Source organism: Oncorhynchus masou, chromosome 17 (assembly GCF_036934945.1).
Source record: "Oncorhynchus masou masou isolate Uvic2021 chromosome 17, UVic_Omas_1.1, whole genome shotgun sequence".
Taxonomy (NCBI): Eukaryota; Metazoa; Chordata; class Actinopteri; order Salmoniformes; family Salmonidae; genus Oncorhynchus; species Oncorhynchus masou.
The window spans coordinates 24,371,418-24,393,060 of NC_088228.1; the positions used below are offsets into that span (position 1 = coordinate 24,371,418).

At 45.0% G+C, this 21,643-nt stretch overlaps 2 protein-coding genes across 2 annotated transcripts in view; both read right to left on the reverse strand.

The window, feature by feature from the left end:
* The window catches only part of LOC135558743 (catenin delta-2-like), a 142,946-nt gene that overhangs the window by 110,648 nt on the left and 10,655 nt on the right, over positions 1 to 21,643 (reverse strand). The window contains exon 3 of the mRNA XM_064992829.1: positions 1,183 to 1,283. The gene's annotated coding sequence lies outside the window, so the exon portion shown is untranslated. The remainder of the gene's footprint in view (positions 1 to 1,182; positions 1,284 to 21,643) is intronic.
* On the reverse strand, positions 10,868 to 21,105 carry LOC135558744 (probable G-protein coupled receptor 141). The gene is made up of 3 exons (XM_064992831.1): positions 12,689 to 21,105; positions 12,318 to 12,399; positions 10,868 to 12,202 (listed from the first exon to the last, which is right to left on the reverse strand). Exon 3 carries the CDS (start codon positions 12,192 to 12,194, stop codon positions 11,307 to 11,309), a length of 888 nt encoding a protein of 295 aa, XP_064848903.1. The 5' UTR covers positions 12,195 to 12,202; positions 12,318 to 12,399; positions 12,689 to 21,105; the 3' UTR covers positions 10,868 to 11,306.

Genomic DNA, 21,643 nt, shown 5'->3' on the forward strand with positions numbered 1-21,643 from the left:
CAATGCCCTTGCTGATGGAAGGAGGTTTTAACTCAAAAGTTCACGATATATGGCCCCATTCATTCTTTCCTTTACACGGATCAGTCGTCCTGGTTCCTTTGCAGAAAAACAGCCCCAAAGCATGATGTTTCCACCCCGATGCTTCACAGTAGGTATGGTGTTCTTTGGATGCAACTCAGCATTCTTTGTCCTCCAAACACGACGAGTTGAGTTTTTACCAAAAAGTTCTATTTTGGTTTCATCTGACCATATGACATTCTCCCAATCTTCTTCTGGATCATCCAAATGCTCTCTAGCAAACTTCAGACGGGCCTGGACATGTACTGGCTTAAGCAGGGGGACACGTCTGGCACTGCAGGATTTGAGTCCCTGGCGGCATAGTGTGTTACTGTTGGTAGGCTTTGTTACTTTGGTCCCAGCTCTCTGCAGGTCATTCACTAGGTCCCCCCGTGTGGTTCTGGGATTTTTGCTCACCGTTCTTGTGATCATTTTCACCCCACGGGGTGAGATCTTGCGTGGAGCCCCAGATCGAGGGAGATTATCAGTGGTCTTGTATGTCTTCCATTTCCTAATAATTGCTCCCATAGTTGATTTCTTCAAACCAAGCTGCTTACCTATTGCAGATTCAGTCTTCCCAGCCTAGTGCAGGTCTACAATTTTGTTTCTGGTGTCCTTTGACAGCTCTTTGGTCTTGGCCATAGTGGAGTTTGGAGTGTGACTGTTTGAAGTTGTGGACTGGTGTCTTTTATACTGATAACACGTTCAAACATGTGCCATTAATACAGGTAACGAGTGGAGGACAGAGGAGCCTCTTAAAGAAGAAGTTACAGGTCTGTGAGAGCCAGAAATCTTGCTTGTTTGTAGGTGACCAAATACTTATTTTTGCACCATAATTTGCAAATAAAATCATTAAAAATCCTACAATGTGATTTTCTGGATTTTTTTTTTCTTCTAATTTTGTCTGTCATAGTTGAAGCGTACCTATGATGAAAATTACAGGCCTTATCTTTTTAAGTGGGAGAACTTGCACAATTGGTGGCTGACTAAATACTTTTTTGCCCCACTGTAATTGCCAGTTGTGATTAAAGAAATACCCAAATAACGTTGTACTGTATGTTGTTCTGGTATGGAAAAAAATCCTGCTGAGTTGAAAGGAGATCTGGCAGCAAAGATGGGCTCTACCTTTTGATTTGTATCTCACTTGAGGTTGCAGTAGCATCATCAGTCACTTAGGATGCATGGGGAGGGTTCAGACAGTGTCAGAGGAGTAGCCTCTGATAAACCTTGACAGAGAAACAATAGAGAGACACAGTCAGTGGACTCAGGAGAACAATACACAGTAAGAGGAAAAACTATTGCACGCACGCATGCACGCACACACACACACACCCACAGCCGAATCTAAAGGTTAAATATTCTACCATCCATATCCCATAGCACACAACACGTCAAACAATCCAATTGCACACAAATGAGCATTGTGTGATAATTGCGTTCCTTGGTGAACCTTAGCAACAGAACAGCCCAGTAGACCATGCATGGGGTGGTGATGTCATGTGAGCCTTGCTCCCCCCTTACGCTAGCCTGGGGTGCGTTCCACATGGCACGCTATTCCCTAGTGCACTACTTTGACCAGGGACTATAGGGTTCCGGTAGAAAAAGCCATACACTACATAGGTAATAGGGTGCCATTTTGGACGCAGACCTGGTAGATGAAACCAGGCTGTAATCCCCAGCTGAGCCAGTCTCCCCGGCTCGGAGGCCTTCCCACCAAGAGGATAGCAAAGTCTGAGCCCAAGTGCTTCCGTTTTGGATCAATGTCCACTTTCTGGTGGATATAGAAAACTCATTCACACGTGACCTTGAAGAGAAGATTATAGGATGAAATGCCAAGGATTTAGCCCCCAATGCACATCCCCCCCCCCCCCCCCAACCACAATCTTACTAAATCTATGAACGACAGAGAGGCACCACTGCTCTATTGCATTGTAGCTCATCCTTTTTTACACAGGCAGCTTGAGTCACATTCAGAGAAATAAAAACAAAAGCATGTTTTCAAACATTCTGACAAATGCCTCAAAAAGGTGTGCTGTAAATAAAAGATGGACACCGGAGGTGGTTATTGGTATTTTACAGTGGAGCGCTGCTATTGTATAGAGTGCTAAACTTAAGTTTCCCATCTCGGGGTTTCCCCAGTGCACAGCTTGGCAGTAATGTGATGAAAAGCTATAATAAAACCCTACCTTGGTCATAATGTGATGTACTGAAAAGCTGCATGAACAATATGCCACCATCTAGTGGGCTCATTGATTTACTGCAGGGATGACTGATTTATCTCTGTGTGTGTGTGTGTGTGTGTGTGTGTGTAAGTACATACATACATACATACATACATACATACATACATACATACATACATACATACATACATACAGTGGGGCAAAAAAAGTATTTAGTCAGCCACCAATTGTGCAAGTTCTCCCACTTAAAAAGATGAGAGGCCTGTGATTTTCATCATAGTTACACTTCAACTATGACAGACAAAATGAGAAGAAAAAAATACAGAAATTCACATTGTAGGATTTTTAATGAATGAATTTGCAAATTATGGTGGAAAATAAGTATTTGGTCACCTACAAACAAGCAAGATTTCTGGCTCTCACAGACCTGTAACTTCTTCAAGAGGCTCCTCTGTCCTCCACTCGTTACCTGTATTAATGGCACATGTTTGAACGTGTTATCAGTATAAAAGACACCTGTCCACAACCTCAGTCACACTCCAAACTCCACTATGGCCAAGACCAAAGAGCTGTCAAAGGACACCAGAAACAAAATTGTAGACCTGCCCCAGGCTGGGAAGACTGAATCTGCAATAGGTAAGCAGCTTGGTTTGAAGAAATGAACTGTGGGAGCAATTATTAGGAAATGGAAGACATACAAGACCACTGATAATCTCTTTTGCCCCACTGTAAGTCTGATACAGGAGCAGCGGATCCTGATAACGATCTGAGAGACCAGGCAAGAAGGGCATTCTATTCCCTCAAAAGGTACATGAAATTCGACATACCAATTCGGATCTGGCTAAAAAAATACTTGAATCAGTTATCGAACCCATTCCCTTTATGGTTGTGAGGTCTGGGGTCCGCTCACCAACCAAGAATTCACAAAATGGGACAAACACCAAATTGAGTCTCTGCATGCAGAATTCTGCAAAAATATATCCTCAGTGTACAACATAAAACACCAATTAATGCATGAGGAGCCGATTTAGGCCGATACCCGCTACTTATCCAAATCCAGAAAAGAGCCATTAAATTCTACAACCACCTAAAAGGAAGCGATTCACAAACCTTCCATAACAAAGCCATCACCTACAGAGAGATTAACCTGGGGAAGAGTCCCCTAAGCAATCTGGTCCTGGGGCTCTGTTCACAAACAGACTCCACAGAGCCCCAGGACAGCAACACGATTTAGACCCAACCATGAGAAAACAAAAATATATTTATTTCCAATCTGTCAAGTAATTAACAAAAAAAACAGAGCAAACTAGAATGCTATTTGGCCATAAACAGAAGAGTACACTGGTAGAATACCTGACCACTGTGACTGACCCAAACTTAAGGAAGGCTTTGACTATGTACAGACTCAGTGATCATAGCCTTGCTATTGAGAGAGGCTGCTGTAGACAGACCTGGCTCTCAAGAGAAGACAGGCTATGTGCACACTGCCCAAAAAATGAGGTGGAAATCGAGCTGCACTTCCTAACCTCCTGCCAAATGTACAGTTGAAGTCGGGAGTTTACATGTACCTTTTCCAAATGCATTTCAACTCAGTTTTTCACCATTACTGACATTTAATAATTCCCTGTCTTAGGTCCGTTAGGATCACCACTTTATTTAAAGATGGTGAAATGTCAGAATAATAGTAGAGAATTATTTATTTCAGCTTTTATTTTTTCCATCACATTCCCAGTGGGTCAGAAGTTTCCCTGCACTCAATTAGTATTTGGTAGCATTGCCTTTAAATTCTTTAACTTGGGTCAAATGTTTCAGGTAACCTTCCATAAACTTCCCACAATAAGTTGGGTGAATGTTGTCCCATTCCTCCTGACAGAGCTGGTGTAACTGAGTCAGGTTTTAGGCCTCCTTGCTCGCACATGCTTTTTCAGTGGGATTGAGGCCATTTTCCCCCAACTTTGGAAGTATGCTTGGTCATTGTCCATTTGGAAGACACATTTGCGACCAAGCTTTAACTTCCTGACTGATGTCTTGAGATGTTGCTTCAATATATCCACGTACTTTGTTTTCCTCAAGATGCCATCTATTTTGTGAAGTGCATCAGTCCCTCCTGCAGCAAAGCACCCCCCCAAATGATGCTGCCACCCCCATGCTTCACGGTTGGGATGGTGTTCTTCAGTTTGCAAGCCTTCCCCTTTTTTCTCCAAACATAACAATCATTATAGCCAAACAGTTCTATTTTTGTTTCATCAGACCAGATTACATTTCTCCAAAAAGTACGATCTTTGTCCCCATGTGCAGTTGCAAACCATAGTCTGGCTTTTTTCATGGCAGTTTTGGAGGAGTGGCTTCTTCCTTGTTGATTGGCCTTTCAAGTTATGTTGATATAGGACTCGTTTTTCTGTGTATATAGATACTTTTGTACCTGTTTCCTCCAGCATCTTCACAAGGTCCTTTGCTGTTGTTCCGGGATTGATTTGCACTTTTCGAACCAAAGTACATTCATCTCTAGGAGACGGAACACGTCTCCTTCCTGAGCGGTATGATGGCAGCGTGGTCCCATGGTGTTTATACTTGTGTACTATTGTTTGTACAGATGAACATGGTACCTTCAGATGTTTTGGAAATTGCTCCCAAGGATGAACCAGACTTGTGGAGGTCTACAATTATTTTTCAGAGGTCTTGGCTGATTTCTTTTGATTTTCCAATGATGTCAAGCAAAGAGGCACTGAGATTGAAGGTAGGCCTTGAAATACATCCACAGGTACACTTCCAATTGACTCAAAAGATGTCAATTAGCCTATCAGAAGCTTCTAACGCAATGACATCCTTTTCTGGAATTTTCAAAGCTGTTTAAAGGCACAGTCAATTTAGTGTATGTAAACTTCTGACCCACTGGAATGGTGATGCAGTGAATTATAAGTGAAATAATCTGTCTGTAAACAATTGTTGGAAAAGTTACTTGTGTCATGCACAAACTATAGTTTGTTAACAAGAAATTTGTGGAGTGGTTGAAACACTTAGGTTGGAGTCATTAACTCGTTTATGTAAACTTCTGACTTCAACTGTATGACCATATTAGAGACCCATATTTCCCTCAGATTACACAGATCCACAAATAATTCGAAAACAAACCCAATTTTGATAAACTCCCATATCTACTGGGTGAAATACCAGTGTGCCATCACAGCAGCAATATTTGTGACCTGTTGCCACAAGAAAAGGGTAACCAGTGAAGAACAAACACCATTGTAAATAGAACCCATATTTATGTTGATTTATTTTCCATTTTGTACTTTAACCGTTTGCACATCGTTACATTTGTAATGTATTTATTCAACTGGAACTTCTGTGCGTGTAATGTTTCCTGTTAATTTTTGATTGTTTAACTTTTGTATATTATCTACTTCACTTGCTTTGGCATTGTTAACATATGTTTCCCATGCCAATAAAGCCCTTTGAATTGAATAGAGGCGGCAGAACATTCGTTTTGTTTTTGATTCGGCTTTGATGCTCCAAAATCTCATCCCTTTTGTTCGCCCTATCCAATGATCTTGTGAATGTGCGTTAGGATGGTGTTTATTGGTCAGAGCAGCTGAAAACCTGTCAATCAAGGAATGTAAGGCAACGATGCTGGGGCTTTACATGTATACTATTGATGCGCGTACAATAACCGTACATCGTATGTAAAGGCAATAGGCTATAAACCGATGTGAGTAGATATTTACATAGAGCGTAAATAATCCTGTGGGGTTTGTAGATCCGCGTCGCGTACGGTCAATTTGATTCCTTTGTAGGCCCACTAGACAGACTCCCTTTGTCACTCGCTCAAAAATGAGGCACGGATTTTACAGTCGTAGGATGACAGATTACTCAAGGTAAGATCCTGATATCGGACTAACAACGAGCATGTATTGCACTGTTTTTCAAGGAAATTATGGGCATTAGATATGCTGATCAGGGCCCGGTTTCCCAAAAGCATATTTCATTGGCGACCCGTCATTCAGGGCAGGTGGGGCAGAGACCCTAATTTTTATTTATTTATTTTGGCATCGATGTGTCACACATCAGTTTGCAACAATGTAAAAAAATGGAGTTAATAAAGCCGCATGCAAACATGGTCTCTTTTTTGCTTTTCTTAAGGAATCACCACAATGCAAGTGTTTCAGACTAGCTCAGTTCTTTCTTTGGTTGTGGGGCAGCCAGCGGAAAATACAGAGCGTAGTGGTTAGGATAAAAGCTCTGCTGTTAGGATGGCTTTATGTAGGCCCTAACAGTTTGTGGGCAACGTTTGTCACCGTTATAGTGCAATTAATGTATTGTTTAGTGTTGTATTATGTTATGTAGCTGCTTTGCTGGCAAGTATCAAAACAAATTGGGGGGGGGAGTTTGCCCAACCAAGACTTACATTCCAAAATCGCTATAAAAAAAACATCTTAGAACCTTAGGATCCTATGGGTCTAACAATGAATTTAGCAAATCGAATGGTGAAATTGGCCTTAAGATGCTTTTGGGAAACCAGGTTCAGGTCTGCTGTTTGGAGCCATCCTTTGAGGAACAATGATGGACAAAAGATGTGTATGATCTGCTATACAAGAATGTGTGCATTGAGTGCATCCTATATGGTTGACAAAGTATTATAGTGATCTAATTTAAATTTAATTGTCTATTTTTAATTGGATTTAATTGTAAAATTCACCCACAGATCATCACAAAATGAGTGACACCTTTATTTCCACAGCAAAGGTTTTCAGTCCAATCAATAAATCTCATGCAAACTTTCTGAACTCCATCCCAATGATCAAGCTTTGATTGGTGAAGGCCTAGCAGCCCATACATCTTTGAAGCTATTATAATGAAATATATATATATTGTTGATTGTAATGATATTCAGGTCAATGTACAGTACATATTTTGACTACTATTTCTTCAGTGTTGTGAAAGCCACTCCTGAAACAAGTGTCAATGTGAACATGTGTCAGCGATGACCGAAGTTGAAGTGACATATGCAGACTTCATAGCCTCCGGTAGAACTGGACGAAGGAATGCCCTGCATGATATCCTCCAAAGCCCCACTGACCCAAACGCCAGAGATCTCCCCCTGAGCCTATCTCAACTCAACATCAATCCAATCGGTGAGATCTTCATTCAAATTATCCTGTTTCATGGGCTGCGTTATTATAGTGTTTTTGTTTTGACCAGGGCCTACCTGATTTCATATAGTGCACTATTTCTGACCCAGATGCAGTATGGCCCTTGGTCAAACATAGTGCACTATATAGGGAATGGGATGCCATTTGAGACGTAGCCATGATGTTTCAATACTAAGAGCTATCATTATTGTATTTACTGTAGCTGTCACTGTGTTGCAGCATGAAGATAACATATTCTTTACATTTTCTATATTCTTTATATTGGGACAGGAGCTGACATGGAAGAAAGTCAGGAATCGTCCACAAACGCTCTGCCACAGTCAGGGCAGAAGAATCGGGGAAACTTTCAGGCCTAAACACTGAGTTGGGCCTGCACTCACCACCACAGTCTCCCAAAGTCACACAAACGGTGTAGTTTGTTTTGAAAGAAAAAATGTAAACGGGAAATCATTAAACTGTAGAATTCGACGCCCTTGGCTGGGTGAGAACCTGTTTTTAATATGTAGATTGGGCCAAACATCCCCGTATTTAACAATGGATTAGGGCTAAAGCCAGACTGAGGTTGGCAAATAGTGATTTAAGTAATATTTCAGGATCCATCTAACTTACTAGAGGATGCAAGGAACTGCAAAGAGCATATAAAGATTGGTTATAATGGTGCTGGTTGACAGTGGGTTTCCAGGTAGTAGAAACTACAGGTGGACTACAGTTTGTGGTTGCTGTGGTGACTGAAAGGATTTGAGCATTTTGATCTCATACTTCCTTCAGAAACATCATCCAGGCACCGCCCCATTTTTTTTATTGTATATGTTATACAGTATACGTCATTGATCACAGGTTTTTATTAAACAACACCACTACCTTGGATATCGGCATTATTTACAGAATAGATTACACTAGGTCTGTCAACATCTTAATTTGCGCAGTGTTTCTTTAAAAATGCACGTACACTATTTTATACTTTTTGTATGCTTTGTTTGGAGTTGTAGTTTACACCTGAGACTGTATCACTATTGATGCCGACCACAGATGTAGCAACCAGTACTTTAAGATACACTTTTTTAATTCCAAGTTAGTTTAACATTTTGCAGTACTGTTGTTGAAACCAAGCACCACTAAAGTGGGTGTGTATGTGTAATAAATGCTTACCAAATGATTTGATGGCGTTATGCACCAGGGTTGGGTCAATTCCATTTCAATCTATTCAGACAGTAAATCAAATTCCAATCGTTTTTTTTTTCTTCTCCCTAATTTCGTGGTATCCAATTGTCTCATCGTCGCAACACCCGTATGGACTCGGCAGAGGCGAAGGCCGAGAGCCGTGCGTCCTTGTGTCAAGAAGCTACAGTGCTTCTTGACACAATGCCCACCTAAAACGGAAGCCAGCAGCACCAATGTGTTGGAGGAAACACCGTACACTTGGCAACCGTGTCAGCGCGCACTACGCCCGGCCCACCACAGGAGTCGCTAGTGCATGATGGGACAAGGACATCCCTGCTGGCCAAACCCTCCCATAACCCGGACGACGCTGGGCCAATTGCGCGCCAAGGTCTCCTGGTCATGGCCGGCTACGACAGAGCCTGGACTCGAACCCAGAATTTCAAGTGGCACAGCTAACACTGCAATGCAGTGTCTTAGACCACTGCGCCACCCAGGAGGCCCCTCAAATTCCAATTCCAAGCCCAAATTTTCCTAATTGAAAAGTATCGTAGAGATTTGGAATTTCAGTGTACTTCCTAAATTGTCTGGAATTGACCCCAACCCTGTTACGCATTGTGTATGCCTATACTTTCTATGTAACATGCTTTAAAAAGTTGCTGATGGGCAATTTCACTGATGCAGTCATACTAAACTCAGCAAAAAAAAGAATCATCCCCTTTTCAGGACCCTGTCTTTCAAAGATAATTCGTAAAAATCGAAATAACTTCACAGATCTTCATTGTAAAGGGTTTAAACACTGTTTCCCATGCTTGTTCAATGAACCATAAACAATTAATGAACATGCACCTGTGGAGCGGTCGTTAAGACACTAACAGCTTACAGACGGTAGGAAATTAAGGTTACAGTTATGAAAACTTAGGACACTAAAGAGGCCTTTCTACTGGCTCTGAAAAACACCAAAAGAAAGATGCCCAGGGTCCTTGCTCATCTGCGTGAACCTGCCGTGCTGTAAGGAGGCATGACTGCAGATGGGGCCAAGGCAATAAATTGCAATGTCCGTACTGTGAGACGCCTAAGACAGCGGAAACAGGACGGACAGCTGATCATCCTCACAGTGGCAGACCACGTGTAACAACACCTGCACAGGATCGGTACATCTGAACATCACACCTGCGGGACAGGTACAGGAATGCAACAACAATTGCCCGAGTTACACCAGGAACGCACAATCCCTCCCTCAGACTGTCCTCAATAGGTTGGACTATGGGCTTGTAGGCCTGTTGTAAGGCAGGTCCTCACCAGACATCACCGGCAACAACATCGCCTGTGGGCACAAACCCACCGTCGCTGGACCAGACAGGACTGGAAGAAGTGCTCTTCACTGACGAGTCGCGGTTTTGTCTCACCAGGAGTGATGGTCAGAATCGTATTTATCGTCAAAGGAATGAGCGTTACACCGAGGCCTGTACTCTGGTGCTGGAACGATTTGGAGGTGAAGGGTCCGTCATGGTCTGGGGCGGTGTGTCACAGCATCATCGGACTGAGCTTGTTGACATTGGAGTCAATCTCAACGCTGTGTGTTACAGGGAAGACATCCTCCTCCCTCATGTAGTACCCTTCCTGCTGGCTCATCCTGACATGACCCTCCAACATGACAATGTCACCAGCAATACTGCTCGTTCTGTGCGTGATTTCCTGCAAGACAGGAATGTCAGTGTTCTGCCATGGCCAGTGAAGAGCCCGGATCTCAATCCCATTGAGCACGTCTGGGACCTGTTGAATCGCAGGGTGAGGGCTAGGGCCATTCCCCCCAGAAATGCCGGGAACTTGCATGTGCCATGGTGGAAGAGGGGGGCATCTCACAGCAAGAACCGGCAAATCTGGTGCAGTTCATGAGGAGGAGATTGCACTGCAGTACTTAATGCAGCTGGTGGCCACACCAGATACTGTTACTTTTGATTTTGACCCCCCCCCCGATCAGTGACACATTATTACATTTCTGCCAGTCACATGTCTGTGGAACTTGTTCAGTTTATGTATCAGTTGTTGAATTTTATGTTCATATAAATATTCACACATGTTAAGTTTGCTGAAAATAAACGCTGTTGACAGCGAGAGGACAGTTCTTTTTTTTGCTGAGTTTATGTAGATCAATTGTTACTATATTATTCCTTCCTAATTAATATGGAAATGTTTTCCCAAAAGGAAGGCAAATGTGAAACACTGAACAAACAGAGTACATTTTAATGAAACATATAATTCACTTGAAAATGTAGTTGTAAAAAACGATGATAAAGAATGCATGGTTTATCAAAATTTGATAATTCACAAAATGTTTAATCATTCACTGTATGTTTGTTATGCTAATGTGTTACAGTATGCCAAGTTGTAGGTGACTGTTAAATCAGAATCAGTTTAGCTAATTTGTAGAAACCCATCCATGTGGTGGGAGTATGTAAATACTTTGTATCATGTTCCAGAACTGTACAACAAGAACAATAAACACCGCTCCACTATTTGTTTTCATGTCTTTTCTGATTTAACCTGAAGGACGTATCCCACTTAGGGAACTGCTAGAAAGAGGTATATACTGAAGTAACTGTTACTTCTGATATTGTTTGCTGTGAAGTAACTATATCAAATAGTCTGTACAGTTTTATAATTTGGTATTAATTAAGGTGCAAATAGAGTCCTATTCTCATGTTACATTCTTTACATCACATATCATAAGAAAAAGTACATTCTCATGTTATTCTTATGATACACAACATGTTGTATCACAGGGTCTGAACGATCCCCTCCCTATAAAAGTCAACATGTCAAAGCAGCTGAACGTTGTGACAGCAAGGGCAAACTCATTCTTCATTTGGAGACTGACATTATAATTACTCACATAGTAAATCCTGAATACATTGTATGGAACAAAGCATACTATAATGACCAGCATGAAGCAAAGACTTTTGATCTGAGCCCAAAACTCCTGTTGAGAGAAGATCATCGCCCTGTGAGTTCTGTACACACAGCCCAAAATCCACACTTGGCAACAGGCCAGGGCCAATGTAACCACGATGATGAGAGCACAGATGATGTAATTCAGCACAGCCACAGTATGTTTCTCGTCAAAGATCCTTCCGAAATTGAAGCACTGGTTGTCTTTGGTTGTTGTATTATCTGTAGATGATCCATACTTCACAGCAGTCAAAGGGACCACCACAATGAGCATGAGGCCCCAGACAGCAGCACTAGCCCCCAGGGCGTGCAGCCTCCTGTAGAACTCCACCTGATTGAACCTCCTGAAGAAACTCAGGTAGCGGATCACCAGAATGATCACATAGAAGACGAAGGCTAAGTACATGTGGGCGTGGATCATGGCACTGACCACTTTGCAGAAGTTAGTACCAAGATGCCACTCGCCGGCCGCATAGAAATAAAGGCGGAAGGGCACAGTCAGGAGGAAGACGAAGTGGACCACGATCAGGTTCAGAACGGCTGTAGTGGTCACCGAGCGGACGTTGGACTTGATGATGTTGATCATGAGGGACATGCTGATGGTCCCTCCAACGAGCACAATAGTGTATATTGACAGCAATGCATCTCTGTATGATTTAGGTATGGCATTGTCGACATTTGTCCCATTCCCCATCCTCTCCTCTTGGTGTCATGAATTGTGAAATAAGGAGAATTTGAAGTAAGACATTAACATTATTTAGATACATACACTATTCTTATAAATGTAATGTTAGGTTAGGGGGCCATGTCGTCTTACCTTAGTTTAATGCACCAACTGTATGTTCCTCTGGATAAGAGTGTCAGCTAAATGACCTAAATTAAATATAGAAGATATGGGGCTGTGGGAGTAAAAGTGTGTCAATAGTACAGTATGGAAATAGTAGGCAACTGTATGGAAAATGGACTATATATATATACACAATACTCATAGAATATGTACATAGCTAAACAGCACTGACAAACGTGATTAATAGTCATGATCTCAGTCATCTGAAAAGCTCACTAAAATAAACTGGCTACGAGAATACATGGGAAATTAATAAAAACAGAAAATACCTGATTAAATAAAACCACAAATTCACCTGACCCTCTTCTGAAGCAAGAAATGAGAGAAAAACATAGTCATACCATTGACCTAACATAAGGTTGTCCGTTTCAGAGTATTCACTGGCTGCACACACACCTTAGAACTGACCTCTCCAGCAGAGCCATTGGTATGCAGATACGTCCTGTCAGGTGGATAATTGGATAATTATTAACTCAGAATGGTTTTACTGTTTGTGGCCAATACTACAGTATGTGTGGAGATCCCATATCTTTGTTTGATATCAAATTTCTAGTGAAGTACATCATTATCTACAGAATTATAACCAAATATGTCCTATTATTGACAGGTGAGACGTCAAAGTAAATATTGTCTGAATACCAAAGATAGGGTTTACAGTCATTCCTTTTTAGTTTATATAATGTCAATGCTACAGTAATGTACCTGTAATTGAGAGGTGGAGGACGCAGAATCTGAATGTAGAACATCTTCTGAGAAGGTGCTCAACCTGCCTTGTAGCTCATGACACTGATAAACCGTCTGAATTATAGGAGACGTATGTCACAACCCTTTATTGATGTGAAATAGATTACTAACACAAGGAAGTCACCTTTCTACATTGTCAGGCTTGGGGAAGCACCAAACACTTCCTTATTCCTTTGTATCACTAATAATCTGAGAGGAATCATTATTTTCACAATTCAACCACAACCCTAATCCTAGCTTTATGACCACATTCCAGTTCACGCTAACCCTAGCTTTAACCACAACCCTAACCCTAGATTAAAATTAAATCACATTTTCTTGTCACATGCTCTGTAAACATAGGTAGACAAACAATACAGAGTTAAAGATACAAAAATACAATATAAAAAGTGACATGAGGAATAAATACACAACGAATAACGAGAAAAAAGAACATGGTTATATACAGTGAGAACCAGTACCGAGTCGATGTGCGGGGAAACAAGGTAATTGAAGAAGCTATGTACAGTGCCTTCAGAAAGTATTCACACCCCTTGACGTTTTCCACATTCTGCTGTATTACGGCCTGAATTTAAAATGTATTAAATTGACATTGTGTCAATGATCTACATAAAATACCCAATTATGTCAAAGTGGAATTATGTTTTTAGAAATGTTTACAAATTAATTAAGTATTAATGTAACGGTTTTCTTTACTTGAAGGAGAGGCGGACCAAAACGCAGCGTGGTTATATTGATTCACGTTTAATAAAAAAATAAACACAAACACTACAAAACAATAAACGTGGAAAACCAAAAACAGCCCTATCTGGTGCAGACACAGAGACAGGAACAAACACACAGTGAAACCCAGGCTACCTAAGTATGATTCTCAATCAGAGACAACTAATGACAACTGCCTCTGATTGAGAACCATACTAGGCCGAAACATAGAAATACCCATATCATAGAAAAACAAACATACACTGCCCACCGCAACTCACGCCCTGACCATGCTAAATAATGACAAAACAAAGGAAATAAAGGTCAGAATGTGACAGTACCCCCCCCCCCCCCCAAGGTGCGGACCCGGCCGCAAAACCTTAACCTATAGGGGAGGGTCTGGGTGGGCGTCTGTCCGCGGTGGCGGCTCCGGCGCAGGACGCGGACCCCACTTCACCAACGTCTTAGTCCGCTTTCTTGTCTGCTTCCGTGGCCTCCTAACCACGGTGACCCTACTAAATGACCCCACTGGACTGAGGGGCAGCTCTGGACAGAGGGGCGGAAGCTCTGGACAGAGGGGCGGAGGATCGGAACAGAGGGGCGGAGGCTCTGGCGCCTCTGGGCTGAGGGGCTCTGGCGGCCCTGGCTGACTGGCGGCACTGGCGGCCCCTGGCTGACTGGCGGCACTGGCGGCCCCTGGCTGACTGGCGGCTCCTTGCAGACTGGCGGCACTGGCGGCTCCTTGCAGACTGGCGGCACTGGCAGCGCTGGGCAGACTGGCGGCGCTGGGCAGACGGATGGCTCAGGCGGCGCTGGAGAGGAAGGCTCTGGCAGCGCTGGACTGAGTAGCTCTGTAGGCCTGATGCGTGGTGCTGGCACTGGTGGTACTGGGCCGAGGACACGCACAGGAAGCCTGGTGCGGGGAGCTGCCACCGGAGGGCTGGTGTGTGGAGGTGGTACTGGATAGACCGGACCGTGCAGGCGCACTGGAGCTCATGAGCACAGAGCCTGCCCAACCTTACCCGGTTGAATGCTCCCGGTCGTCCTGCCAGTGCGGCGAGGTGGAATAGCCCGCACTGGGCTATGCAGGTGAATTGGGGACACCGTGCGCAAGGCTGGTGCCATATAAGCCGGCCCAAGGAGACGCACTGGGGACCAGATGCGTAGAGCCGGCTTCATGGCACTTGGCTCGATGCTCACTCTAGCCGATACGCGGAGCTGGTATGTACCGCACCGGGCTATGCACCCGCACTGGGGACACCGTGCGCTCCACAGCATAACACGGTGCCTGCCCGGTCTCTCTCGCCCCCCCGGTAAGCACAGGAAGTTGGCGTAGGTCTCCTACCTGGCGTCGCCATACTCCCTGTGAGCACCCCCCCCCCAATAAATTTTTGGGGCTGACTCCCGGGCTTCCTTGCCAACCGTGTTCCCTCGTATTGCCGGCTCCTCTCTCCGGCTGCCTCTGCTCTCCTAAGTGCCTCCACCTGTTCCCATGGGAGGCGATCTCTTCCAGCCAGTATTTCCTCCCAAGTGTAACAACCCTTCTCCCTACACCTCTCTTTAACCTGGCCCACGTCAATACAAAATCCCCCTTACCAAACCTAACAACACCCGTGCCCTAGCCCATACTACTCCGGGAAAAGGCACAGTCCCAAAAGACATGGCGCACAGTCTCCTCCCTGCCACAAGAGGATCTTGGACAGGTGGGGGATTGCACCAAACTATACCGGTACATGATGGAACGTACCAGCAAGCACTTATGGAGGCTCAACCAATTCAGGTCCTTGAGCCTGTTGTCCAGACCCCGCGCCTGCACTCCCTCCCAGACCACTTCCGAGATTCCTACTACAGGCGCCGGACTCCCTGCCTTTCTGACCTCCTCGTACAGGTGCCTGTGATCTAAACCTACTCGGGCAACTTCAACCTCAGGGTGCGCACGCAGCCACTTTGCCGCATGACCAAAGTGCCACGGCAGCTGTTCCGCCCGAGGACCCGTGTTAGACCACACCATTACGCTTCTCGCCTGATACGAGAAGAACACCCGCAGGAGGTAACCGGACGGGTGTATCACTGGATGAGCAAGCTCCGTTAACAAGAAAGAAACAAAAATTGCATCCAACTTGAAGGGGAAATGTGGTACCCCCCTACCTCCCTCCCCGATGGGACAGAACATGCGTGCCCTGGCGACACACTCGCACCTGCCACTCCACATGAACTGAAACAAAAGCCTCACTCGAGGCCTCCTCAGACAAGCCGGCAATGGGTATAGATGTACGCCAAATACAAAAGAGACGGCAACACATCCACCTTTAGGACCAGGACTTTGCCCATAAAAGACAAATACCTAGCCTTCCACATTGCTAGCTTCCTCTGTACCACTGCGATACGCATGTTCCAGTTTAGCGTCGCTGAGCCGGAGGTCTCAAAATGGACCCCGAGAATCCTCAGGGCCCCCTCACAGAGAGATAACCCCCCGGGCACATCCGTTCTACCGCGCCATCTTCCGAAAAACTTGACGGAAGACTTTGCATGGTTCAGAACCGCTCCCGACGCTCGGGTGAAATCCCCAAAGATGGCAAGGGACCTTGTTAGGCACGAGTCCTTGCACAGCAGCAAGGAAGTGTCGTCGGCGTACTGCGTCATCTTAACACGCAGCCCACCACTTCCAGGGATCAACAAGCCTTCCACCCCTGTGTCTGCCCTAATGGCAGCCCCCAGAGGCTCCATGTACAGAACGAAGAGGAGAGCCGAGAGTGGGCACCCCTGCCTGACCCCAGACGAGAGGTCAAAAAACATCACCCAAACGACTATTTACACTATCTCTGCACCCCGCTCCGACATATAATGTACGAATCCATCCTATGAACTTCTCCCCAAATCCTAATCGACCTAACACTCTGAATAAAAATTATCTATTCACGCGATCAAAGGCTTTCGCCTGATCTAGCGCTGCTACCATTAAAGGCAGTCATCTATCTTCAACCCAAGCGATGGAGTCCCTGATTAACTGTAGGGTCCATCTAATAGAGCGGCCCTCTACCCCGCACGTCTGATTTTCATGGACGATGTAGGGAAGGGCTGTGCGCAACCGGTCTCCTAAAACCTTTGCAAGTAGCTTGTAATCTACACACAGCATGGTCAACGGCCGCCAGTTGCCAAGGTCTGTTACTTCCCCCTTCTTATATAAAAGTGACAGCACACCAACAGCCATTGATCCCCCCGGGACCCCCGTCTCAAGGATGGCCTTCAAGACTTTGAGGACCACTGGTCCAAGTATACCCCGAAACTTGAGATAAAACTGGCAGCCCATCCATCCCAGGCACCTTCCCTTTTCACATCCTCCTAAGAGCGCTCTCAACCTCTTCTAGTGAGATCTGGGCCTCCATCACTTCTCTAATGTCCTCCGGCAACCGCCTGGACAAGTGTTCTAAAAACACATTTCCCTGCTCTACATCTATTTCCCTTTCCTTAAATAAACCTTGGAAATGATCAGTTGTCACCCTGACCATATCCTCTGGTTCTCTAACTATACTACCATTTTCTTCCCTAACGCCATGCATTACCTTCCTACTCTGTCCGGCCCTAACCGACTTAAAGAACATAGCAGAACAAGTCTCATTGTGTTCTAGAAAGCCACTATGCGCACGCTCCAGGAAAGCTCGAGCCTTCCGCTCCTGCAACTCCCTGAGCTGCGCCTTTAGGGTTGCGGATCTCTCCCAGTCAAACGACCCGCCGAGGTTGCCTGCCTCGTACTCGAGTTCAATTAACCTTTGGATACGATCCACCTCCCTCCTCTCCTCCCTTTTTTCCCCTCTTGCAATACCCTATTATAAATGCCCTAATCCTCACCTTAACTAAGCTCCTTCCAAAAGTTTCCCGTCCTAAAGGCTCCAACTCCTTTTCCTTCCAAGCAAACCGAATCGTGTTGGTCACCCCAATCCCAGGGACCGACCGTGTTGGTGGATTTTGCACCATCTCCGCAAGGAGAATGGCGCACCCGGCTCACGTTCTCTTCCAAAACCAGGATGTACTTAACACATCACATAATACGATGCATGGACTGACTCTGTGTGCAATAATAGTGTTTCACATTACTTTTAAATGACTGCCCCATCTCTGTACCCCACACATACAAATTATATGTAAAGTCCCTCAGTTGAACAGTGAATTTCAAGCACAAAGACCAGGGAGGTTTTCCAATGGTTCACAAAGGGCACCTATTAGTTGTAGGGTAAAAATAAAGAACACATTGAATATCCCTTTGAGCGTGGTGCAGTTATTATTTACACTTTGTATTGTGTATCAATACAAAGATACAGACGCCCTTCCTGACTCAGTTGCCAGAGAGGAAGGAAACAGCTCAGGGATTTCACCACGATCAAATCAAATGTTATTTGTCACATGCGCCGAATACAACAGGTGCAGACCTTACAGTGAAATGCTTACTTATAAGACCTTAACCAAAAATGCAGTTAAAAAAATACCTACAAAGAATTAAGTATAAGAAAAAAAAGTAACAAATAATTAAAGAGTAGCAGTAAAATAACAATAGTGAGGCTATATACAGGGGGTACCGGTAAAGAGTCAATGTGCGGGGGCACCGGTTAGTCTAGGTAATTGAGGTAATATGTACATGAAGTTAGAGTTATTAAAGTCACTATGCATAGATAATAACAGAGTAGCAGCAGTGTAAAAGGGGGTGGGCAGGGCAATGCAAATAGTCTGGGTAGCCATTTGATTAGATGTTCAGGAGTTGTGTGGCTTGAGGGTAGAAGCTGTTTAGAAGCCTCTTGGACCTAGACTTGGCGCTCTGGTACCGCTTACCATGCGGTAGCAGAGAGAACAGTCTATGACTAGGGTGGGTGGAGTCTTTGACAATTTTTTTGGCCTTCCTCTGATACCGCATGGACCATGTTAGTTTGTTGGTGATGTGGACACCAAGGAACTTGAAGCTCTCAACCTGCTCCACTACAGCCCCTCAAAGAGAATGGGGGCGTGCTCCTTTTCCTCCCCTTCCTGTAGTCCACAATCATCTCCATTGTTGTCCTGGCACCACACGGCCAGATGTCTGACCTTCTTCCTATAGGCTATCTTGTTGTTGTCAGTGATCAGGCCTACCACTGTTGTGTCATCGGCAAACTTAATGATGGTGTTGGAGTCGTGCCTGGCCGTGCAGTCATGAGTGAACAGGGAGTACAGGAGGGGACTGAGCACGCACCCCTGAGGGGCCCGTGTTGAGGATCCCCTGTGTTGTTACCTACCCTTATCCCGAGGGAGGCCCGTCAGGAAGTCCAGGATCCAGTTGCAGGGGGAGTTGTTTAGTCCCAGGATCTTTAGCTTAGTGATGAGCTTTGAGGGCACTATGGTGTTGAACGCTGAGCTGTAGTCAATGAATAGCATTCTCACATAGGTGTTCCTTTTGTCTAGGTGGGAAAGGGCAATGTGAAGTGTTAGTGCGGTATGCAAATTTGAGTGGGTCTAGGGTTTCTGGGATAATGGTGTTCATGTGATCCATGACCAGCCGTTCAAAGCACGTCATGGCTACAGACGTGAGTGCAACGGGTCGGTAGTCATTCATGCAGGTTACTTTAGTGTTCTTGGGCAAAGGAATTATGGTGGTCTGCTTGAAACATGTTGGGTGGCGCAGTGGTCCGTCGCACAATTGCTGCGCTAACCAAGGTCGCCAGGTGCACGGTGTCTGGATGACGCTGGGCCAATTGTGTGTCGTCCTCTACGACTCTCAGTCACAGCCTGATGTGATACAGCCTGGATTCAAACCAGGTACTATAGTGACGCCTCTTGCACTGAGATGCAGTGCCTTAGACCGCTGCGCCACTCGGGAGTCCAAGTGTTACTTGCCTCGAAGCAAGCATAGAAGTAATTTAGCTCGTCTGGTAGGCTCATGTCAATGGGCAGTTCTCGGCTGTGCTTCCCTTTGTAGTCTATTATAGTTTGTAAGCCCTGCCACATTCGACGAGCGTCGAAGCCGGTGTACGATTCGATCTTAGTCCTGTATCGACGCTTTGCCTGTTCGATGGTTCGTCGGAGGGCATAGCTTCCGGGTTAGAGTCCCGCTCCTTGAAGTGGCATCTCTATCCATTAGCTCAGTGCGGATATTGCCTATAATCCATAGCTTGTTGGGGTATGTACGTATAGTCACTGTGGAGACGATGTCATCCATGCACTTATTTATGAAGCCAGTGACTGCTGTGGTATACTCCTCAATGCCATCGGAAGAATCCCGGAACATATTCCAGTCTGTGCTAGCAAAACAGTCCTGTAGTTTAGCATCTGCTTCATCTGACCACTTTTTTATTGACCGAGTCACTGGTGCTTCCTGCCTTAATTTTTGCTTGTAAGCAGGAATCAGGATAGAATTATGGTCAGATTTGCCAAATGGAGGGCGAGAGAGAGCTTTGTACGCGTCTCTGTGTATGGAGTAAAGGTGGTCTAGTTTTTTTCTCCCTCTGGTTGCACATTTAACATGCTGGTAGAAATTAGCCTGATGAGGCAAATTGTGATTTTGGCCTGATGAGGCCAATGGCCAATAGTGATTTTAAAACCGAGTTGAATGGCTGTGATAGGTGATAACTGAGGATGGATCAACAACATTGTAGTTACTCCACAATACTAACATAAATGACAGAGTGAAAAGAAGGAAGCCTATACAGAATAAAAATATGCCAAAACATGCATCCTGTTTGCAATAAGGCATAAAGTAATACTGCAAAAAAAAATACAAAGCGTTATGTTGGGGGCAAATCCAACACAACACATCACTATGAGTACTTCTCTTCATATTTTCAAGCATGGTGGTGGCTGCATCATGTTATACAGCAGCACTGTAGAAACTATTACACTCGACGGAACGACTTGATTAGTGTAGTGTCAACATCGCAGCCACTACCAGCTAGCCTACAAAGTCAACAACGCAGCCACTGCCAGCTAGCCTACTCCAGCAGTACTGTATCATTTCAATCATTTTAGTCAATAAGATTCTTGCTACGTAAGCCTAACTTTCTGAACATTCGAGACGTGTAGTCCACTTGTCATTCCAATCTCCTTTGCATTAGCGTAGCCTCTTCTGTAGCCTGTCAACTATGTGTCTATCTATCCCTGTTCTCTCCTCTCTGCACAGACCATACAAACGCTCCACACCGCGTGGCCGCGGCCACCCTAATCTGGTGGTCCCAGCGCGCACGACCCACGTGGAGTTCCAGGTCTCCGGTAGCCTCTGGAACTGCCGATCTGCGGCCAACAAGGCAGAGTTCATCTCAGCCTATGCCTCCCTCCAGTCCCTCGACTTCTTGGCACTGACGGAAACATGGATCACCACAGATAACACTGCTACTCCTACTGCTCTCTCTTCGTCCGCCCACGTGTTCTCGCACACCCCGAGAGCTTCTGGTCAGCGGGGTGGTGGCACCGGGATCCTCATCTCTCCCAAGTGGTCATTCTCTCTCTCCCCTTACCCATCTGTCTATCGCCTCCTTTGAATTCCATGCTGTCACAGTTACCAGCCCTTTCAAGCTTAACATCCTTATCATTTATCGCCCTCCAGGTTCCCTCGGAGAGTTCATCAATGAGCTTGATGCCTTGATAAGCTCCTTTCCTGAGGACGGCTCACCTCTCACAGTCCTGGGCGACTTTAACCTCCCCACGTCTACCTTTGACTCATTCCTCTCTGCCTCCTTCTTTCCACTCCTCTCCTCTTTTGACCTCACCCTCTCACCTTCCCCCTACTCACAAGGCAGGCAATACGCTCGACCTCATCTTTACTAGATGCTGTTCTTCCACTAACCTCATTGCAACTCCCCTCCAAGTCTCCGACCACTACCTTGTATCCTTTT

Bases quoted from the DNA above. Each gene is read 5' to 3' on its own strand.
- LOC135558744 (XM_064992831.1), bottom strand. From the start codon at position 12,194: ATGGGGAATGGGACAAATGTCGACAATGCCATACCTAAATCATACAGA.